The sequence below is a fragment of the Petromyzon marinus genome, unplaced genomic scaffold (genome assembly GCF_048934315.1).
Source record: "Petromyzon marinus isolate PM22_M1 ecotype Great Lakes invasive population unplaced genomic scaffold, UKy_Petmar_22M1.pri1.0 PM_G_Scaffold_9, whole genome shotgun sequence".
NCBI lineage: Eukaryota > Metazoa > Chordata > Hyperoartia > Petromyzontiformes > Petromyzontidae > Petromyzon > Petromyzon marinus.
The window spans coordinates 1,230,979-1,238,856 of NW_027423046.1; the positions used below are offsets into that span (position 1 = coordinate 1,230,979).

Here is a 7,878-nt window from a genome sequence, read left to right on the forward strand (position 1 = left end):
CCAAGAAGATGAATCCCTGCAGTCACGAAAGCTTTAAATCGAAATTTGAATTGCAAATGCTTTGAGTGTGTGCACGTGCCGTGTGGAAACAAATTGTACAATACGCTTATGTTGGATATGATTATGTAATATCGTAGTATCGCCATATCGCGATAACTTTCGGAGTTAAATGTTTGTACAATTCTGCAAGAGCGTTCCGAACTTTGATCGCGTTGTGTGAACGTCATAATTTGGAACGAACCAACTTACCGCTTTAAATAGGGGGGGGTGGCAGACGCAGTAATATTTTTTTAAAATATATATACATCTCCAACAGCAATACAATGACTGAGCGACCGTGACATCACAGTAGATCATTCAGCATATATTGTTTGAACGATGGAAGTGAAAGTATAAGATTGATAGTTTGAGCGTCAACCCTTGGCTGGGAGTGGTAGCTCCCAAGTGCCAATGGCTGACGCCTCAAGCCCGGCTCCCAGGACGCTTCTAAACTGTTCGGAACATAACGACTCCCCACCCCCGACCCTAAACTCTAAACTTGCACGAACAATTCCTCTCGCCCCTTAAAACTCTGAGCAGGATTGAACTCACGCGAACCGGTAAGTGGGTGTTTTGGTTTAAAAATTTTGACCACAAAAAATCCGGTGTTGTGTGACCCCCGTTGCGGCGGTGACACCGCAGGCTGTGGTTGCTCCCCGCCGGGGAAGGCGTCTCCTTCTCGGTAGGCAATCCAGGCCATTCAGGCCCTCCCTGGCGTCTCGGGCCTAGTCTGTCACAAAGAAAATAAACATTTATACATGCCTTGTGGAACTGTTTTCACAGTAAGATACACAGGCAGCAGTCGTAAGAAGAAAGGCTGAAATACAATCGTCAGTCACAGAGGCGTTATGAAAAAAGGGCCATTGCCCGATTATTTACTACCGTATTTACTTTTAAGGGCAGTGTTATTGGTAAATATGTAGGGGTTTTTTCTCTCGTGATATACCCGTCTTTGGGTTTTGGGCTGTTCCACGCGAGTTTGAAGCCTTTGGTTAAACGAGGTAACACAACCACGGGTCAAGTTATCTTTTGATGCATCACAGCTGTCATAACCCGTACGGTTTACCCCGTATTCTTCTACAGAGACATTGAGTTTTCACGACCATACGGGGTACAGCCGTTTCAATACGGGCAAAAAAAAACATTCTTTAGTAACAATATTGTCTGTTTGTTTGTGTTTCTACATTGTGATGGGACTCCGTAGGACGAACGTTGATATTTATAAAGACACGTGGTGGCAGATACGGTCTGAATTGATCTGTAATAAGGTAGGGGCACTGATTGATAGTGGGTTGACAGCTACGTGGTGGTGAGTGTACTCGAAGTGAATCTCTATTTGTGTGTTTCTCCCTTGTGATGGGACTTTGTTGTTGTTGTTGTTTTAGGCGGCTGCGGGACTGTGCAACGTTGGTGAGCGGCATAGGAGCGGTGGGGGCAACATCCATTGTAGAGTACAATGTCACTACGCTCCCACGTCTGCGCTACCCTCCTCCACCAAGCCGCCACACGGACGAGCGTGGTGAAGTATGGTCAAATCACGACCCGGGGCGGCGTGGGGAGACCCTCGTCCGGCAATGGATTAACAAATTGGCTCTTACTGCATACCTCCATATATATAAAATTATGCAAGGTTGTGATTGTGTGTGTTGTCTGTTCAAAATGTTTAGTGTACTTCCCGACATGCAACAAACTGGAAATTTGCCATGTGGGTACTTTCCAGACTGGACACCGTGTAAACATTATACAAATACACTTTTGTGTTGTTTTTGGGGGGGGGAGCTCAATAATGTATAGATTTTTTGGACGGCAAGTGAGCTATGACGTCAAATCTGTCACGTGACCCTCGCATGTGGAAGCGTCACGCATTGTAGTGCAGTGGTTAGCGTTGTCTGTGTGTGTCTGTGTGTGTGTGTCTGTGTGTGTGTGTCTGTTTGTGTCTGTGTGTGTGTGTGTCAGTGTGTGTGTGTCTGTGTGTGTGTGTGTGTCTGTGTGTGTCTGTGTGTGTGTATCTGTGTGTGTCTGTGTGTGTCTGTGTGTGGAAGCGTAACTCATTGTAGTGTAGCGGTTAGCGCTACACTACGCTACGAACCCGGCGACCCGAGTTTGATTCCCGTTCACGGCCACCACCGGTGATGATTATTTGAACCGCTTCTGGGCCTCCCCTAGGTCGACTCAGCCTTAAACGAGTAACTGTTGTGGTGTGAACATCGCCACTGGGGAGACAAATGCGACCGGACGTGGGATCCAAGTCCCAGGCGAAGCCGGGTAGTACAGCTAGTCATGAATATATGAATGAATATAGACGTGTAAGTCACGTGTGACTGTATATATTAATTCCTTCATGGCTCGATACTGACGTGTAGATGGTGTGGATATTCTTATTTTCTGTCTGCAGCTGAGGCTGGTCTGATGGAGCAAAGGCCCTCAGCTCAGCAGCTCGGTACGACAAGTCAACAATGCGACCGGCGTGCATACAGCACGGATCGGACTGGAAATTTGACACAGCACCAGAGAACTCACACAGGAGAGAAACCCTTCAAGTGCACTGTGTGTGACAAAGCATTTGCATGGCCATTAGTTCTTGAGACCCACCAGAGAACACACACGGGAGAGAAACCCTTCAGGTGCACTGTGTGTGGGAAGGCATTTTCACAGTCATCTGCTCTTAAAACACACCAGAGAACACACACGGGAGAAAAACCCTTCAAGTGTAGTGTGTGTGGGAAGGCATTTTCAGATTCATCTACTCTTCACAGACACCAGAGAACACACACGGGAGAGAAACCCTTCAAGTGCAGTGTGTGTGGGAAGGCATTTTCAGATTCATCTCATCTTCAAAGACACCAGAGAACACACACGGGCGAGAAACCCTTCAAGTGCAGTGTGTGTGGGAAGACTTTTTCAGTTTCATCTGCTCTTAAAACACACCAGAGAACACACACGGGAGAGAAACCCTTCAAGTGTAGTGTGTCTGGGAAGGCATTTGCAAATTCATCAAATCTTCAAGTACACCAGAGAACACACAAGCATCAGAAGATCCACAAGGAGTGGCGTCTGAAATCAGCTTGTGAAAGTCAAAGTGCCGCAATGAGCCCATCCCTCATGAAACAAGAACCGGAAGAAAATCCCAGCTTGGACACTTTTAAAGTTATCAAGGTGAAATATGAAGAGGTGATGATGAAGAGGGAAGAAGTGATGAGCGAAGAAGTGAAGGTAAAATGTGAAGATGAAGATTCAACTGCAAAATGGGACCTTTACATCGTGAAGCAGGAGGAGAATTCTGACTGAGGCAGAGTGAGGCAACTCCCAGCAGTTTGTGGAAGTGGAGGTGCGGGTGGACTCTCCGAGACAATACAAAGTCAAGTGGAGACCTGGTAGATGTGTAAGCCAGAGACGATGTCGCTACAATAGATGCACCTTTGTCACAGACCTTTAATGAAAAGAATGCGAAGTTGAACACTCAGGTCCTAGGTTCAACCTGCAGAGTAAGAGCGGCCAGTCTTTGTGGACCTGTGGGTTGGGTTGATCTCTAACCAGGAGCGAGAGCCAATAAGCTCCCCAGCATTCACTATTTTATCAATTGCATTTATATGGTGCCTGCTTAATCGCCCCTACGTGACTTTACCGAAAGAACCAAGGAGTATGGATCCCTGCAGTCACAAACTTCAAATCAAGATTACCTCAGCAACTCGGAGTTTTGTATCCCGTTTCAGACACTCGAAGAGCATCCCCAAGTAGCAGCTGCCCCTGTGTGGTACAAGGTGGTGGCCCTGCACCGGCCTGCATGTGAACAAGATCCTGTCAGTAGCGGGTGTTGGTTGATTTGGCATCTTGGTTGTGGAGTTTGTAGGTAATTTTTCTATTTAAAGCTTTCGTGAATGCAGGGATTCTTCGTCTTGGTTCTTTCGGTAAAGTCACGTAGAAGGGAAATAATAAGATAATAAAAATTAAACATAAATAAAATTCTCACGACGTTCGCAAGAAGCCGAAACGTCGTGAGAATTTTTATTTGATTATTTTATTATCTTATTATATCCCTTCTACGTGACTTTGTAGGTAATGTTTAGAATGTTATCAATTTTGACCGAGATGCCAGCATGCAAATGGCAATAGTACGTTGTACATACACTGTTAAGCAGACGGCGCATATCTTTTTAAAAATAGCTTTTTGTTAATACGATGTAACCTGATGCAGTCTATTTCACTGCAGTAATTCAATTTTGTTAAAATGCCTGTCAATAATTTAGAATGAATACTTGTCTGATTGTGCGTGTGCATGTAACATTTTGTCTGAGGGTCAAATCTAGATTAAGTGATGTTAGGACAAAGTGTGTGTGTGTGTTTGGAAGTAACCTGTACAGAGAACTCAGGTGAGACCCGTTGTTCTTGTGATGCAGGTCAAAGGGTACTTTTGTGTTTCACGAAGCGTCGGCCTCTGGAGAAACTCATTGTCTTTGAAATAGGGAGCACGCTCGGATCATTCATCAGTTACAAGGCATACCACTTAAAAGTTACACGTATATGAGGAGGTACATTCTCTACAACACGAATTGTAGTTTTGTCTTACGTGTTGACGTAGATTTTGTCTAACTGGGACTAGAAATTCACCTTGCTCATTCACGTCTGGATGTTCGTACCTATCGGTTGAAGCAAACCCCACTGCTGTTGTTGAGATGCTGTGCACCAATAATAGTCCATCACATTGACGGCCTTCAGGCCAGGAAAGTCACAACATTTGCACACGAAGGACGCATTCACGCAAGTACCCCATGCTCCGTTTTGAAGTTTTAAAATGAAACATCTTTGAATTGTGTTGTGTTTTGAATTAGATGATTTTATTTCTTCATTAAAAGCTTGTATCAATTTACATCTGGAAGACTTCATTGAAAAGGACATTTCATGTGAATTTTCTCTCGTCACTAAGTAGATGGCCTTGCCGGGGGTTTGGTTCAATGCGGACACAAACAGTGTACACACACAGAGTATACACACACAGTGTATACACACAGTATACACAGTGTACACACACAGTGTACACACACACAGTGTACACACAGTATACACAGTGTACACACGCAGTGTACACACTGTACACACACAGTGTACACACACACTGTACACACAGTGTACATACAGTATATACACAGTGTACACACAGGGTACACTGTATATACACAAAGTGTACACAGGGTACACACACTGTATATATACACACAGTGTACACACACACAGTTACACACACAGTGACACAGCGACACACAGCGACACACGGTGTATACACAGTGTACACACACAGTGTATACACACACAGTGTACACACACAGTGTACACACACACAGTGTATACACAATAATGTTCACGTTGTTGCTGAGCTCACACACCCAAGGGAGGGAGCAATGAAAAATGAATCTAAATCAACTCCAACTCTGTGACGTCACCACTCTGCATTACTTCATCGGCGTGAAACGCCAGGGGGAGGTGTACCTCGCTAGTGACGTTATGTCACCAAGGTATTCACCCCGACCCCCGTCCACCGCGCTCTTGAGCGTGACGTCACCTCCGCTTGGGTCACTTTCGATATCGTTCCAGTGGCAATCTTTATTTGGGCAAAGCTACGCCCAGTGACTGGTGGCTCATTAACATAATGTGTCCGTTAAAGCTGTCGCGAGTTTATTGCGACGGGTTCAGCGCCCACGCCCCCATCCCTCGACATATGGGCCGGCCTCATTAACATAATTGAATCAGTCACAGCCGCTCGTGGGAGGGAAGTGACGTCATACTACTTCCTACTGTCGCGAGGCAACAGGAAGCTGCCGTGTGCGCGCTTGCACTGAAATCCGAGGTGAGAAATTCTCATCGTTGTGGTGGTGGTGGTTGTGGTGGTGGTTGTTGTTGTTGTTTACCAAGGTAGAGCCTCGCTCTCTCACGTAGGGATGTCAGTTGAGTAGCAGCGAGCATGGAAATCGATGTCCAGGTTGGAACTTTACAACGCGGGGCCTAGCCACGCGGGGCCTTGCCTCCTGCCCTCGCCTGATTGCGTTTACTTTAATTATCTCGCTTAAGTTTAATTTGTCTTCACCCGGCTCGCCACTTTGTAACTTTGTTTTATTGTAAATATTCACGCAGTTTTTATTTTCGTTCTTTTGTTAGCAGGCCAAGCCCGCTTGAGCTGCTATACCGCTCTTGTTATCAGAAGCGACCTGCCCACAACAACACAAGGTGAGGCTTGTGGTGACTGCAGGAATTAATATTCTTGGTTCTTTCGGTAAAGTCACGTAGATAGAAAATTAAATAAAAATAACATAATTTTTCTTTTTTTACAATGAAGCAAAAAACCCCACAACGTTTCCGTGGCAAGATTAATGTTGAAGATGCGAGGGCTTACAGGAATATTTATGACATTTGCCCTCTCATTGCGTGCCATGACAGTGCTGTTTGCACAGTCACACATAGTCACTGTAAGATGTTTTTCTTGGTCGTGTTTTTGTTTTGTTGCTTGTTGTGGTTGCACCCGATTCAAGAGCCGAATGGCTCACGGGACTATAACCAAAATAAATCAAACTGAAAATAAAAAAAACTGAAACCGCGCGATGAATTTTGGGAACGTTTTTCACTGCATCTCCAAATATATATGAAAGGCAAAGTTGTGATTGTGTGTGTTGTCTGTTCAAAATGTGTAGCGTACTTCCTGACATGCAACAAACTGGAAATTTGCCATGTGGGTACTTTCCAGACTGTATACCGTACAAACATTATACAAATACACTTTTGTGTTTTTGTTGGGGGGGGGGGGGGGAGCTCAATAATGTATAGATTTTTTGCACGGCAAGTGAGCTGTGACGTCAAATCTGTCACGTGACCCGCGCACGTGGAAGCGTCACGCATTGTAGTGTAGCGGTTAGCGTTGTCTGTGTGTGTGTCTGTGTGTGTGTGTCTGTGTGTGTCTGTGTGTGTGTCTGTGTGTGTGTCTGTGTGTGTATGTGTGTGTCTGTGTGTGTGTCTGTGTGTGTGTGTGTGTGTCTGTGTGTGTGTCTGTGTGTCTGTAGTCCGGCAAAACAACCCCCTACCTCCTCGCGGTGCCGGACGGGCAACTCTATCGTGGACAGTGCTGTGGGGGGAGATCCAATTTTGATTGGCTCCTCTCCTCATGGCGTCTGTCACCACCACAGGGGCTAAACGAGGGCTCTGGACGGGTGCGAGGGGCTGGTAACCCCTGCACCTTCAATTAATTACCACGAAACCACGAGTTAAACTGAAATATGTAACTAATAAGCTTGTGCCGGAGGCCCCGGGGGGCCAGGCGTCTATGACGTCTCCTGGCCAAACCCCAATTGGCGGAGCCAGGAGATTGAATACCTACCCTCGGGGCTACTCCAGAAACAACAAAAAGCCACTACGGGTGGCCACGTGGAATGTTCGAACGCTCACTGCGGAGGAGAGGCTGCCACTCCTCTGTCGGGAGCTGGACCGGTACCGCCTGGATCTATGCGGCATTCAGGAGGTCCGGTGGACCGGCTCTGGATCCTGCCACCATGAGGGGTGGACAGTCCTCTACTCGGGGCAGCAGACTGCCAAACAACAGGGTGTGGCTCTTCTTTTGAACAAAAGAATGAAGGGGGTGTGGGAGCGTGGCGGTGAGGTGTGGGAAGCTGTAAGCCCCAGGCTACTTTGGGCTCGCCTTCCCATCAACCGGAGGCGAGGAATGGTGGTCGTGGTTACTTATGCCCCCACCGAAGATGAACATCCGTGGAGGGATGCAGGCAAAGCCGATGAGTCAGATTCCTTCTATGACCTCCTGTCACAGGTGCTGGCTAAAGTGGCCCCTTGGGATAGAGTCAT

At 46.5% G+C, this 7,878-nt stretch overlaps 1 protein-coding gene across 2 annotated transcripts; it reads left to right on the top strand.

Annotated features, from left to right (window-relative positions):
- Positions 1 to 227: 227 nt before the first annotated feature.
- Positions 228 to 3,437, top strand: LOC142921782 (uncharacterized). 2 transcript variants are annotated; one of them, XM_076063113.1, is made up of 3 exons: positions 228 to 599; positions 1,425 to 1,563; positions 2,435 to 3,437. In XM_076063113.1, exon 3 carries the CDS (start codon positions 2,449 to 2,451, stop codon positions 3,325 to 3,327), a length of 879 nt encoding a protein of 292 aa, XP_075919228.1. In that variant the 5' UTR covers positions 228 to 599; positions 1,425 to 1,563; positions 2,435 to 2,448; the 3' UTR covers positions 3,328 to 3,437. The 2 variants fall into 2 exon arrangements, with proteins under 2 accessions (XP_075919228.1, XP_075919227.1); XM_076063112.1 differs by having other exon boundaries at positions 1,425 to 1,558.
- The last annotated feature ends 4,441 nt before the right edge of the window (positions 3,438 to 7,878 follow it).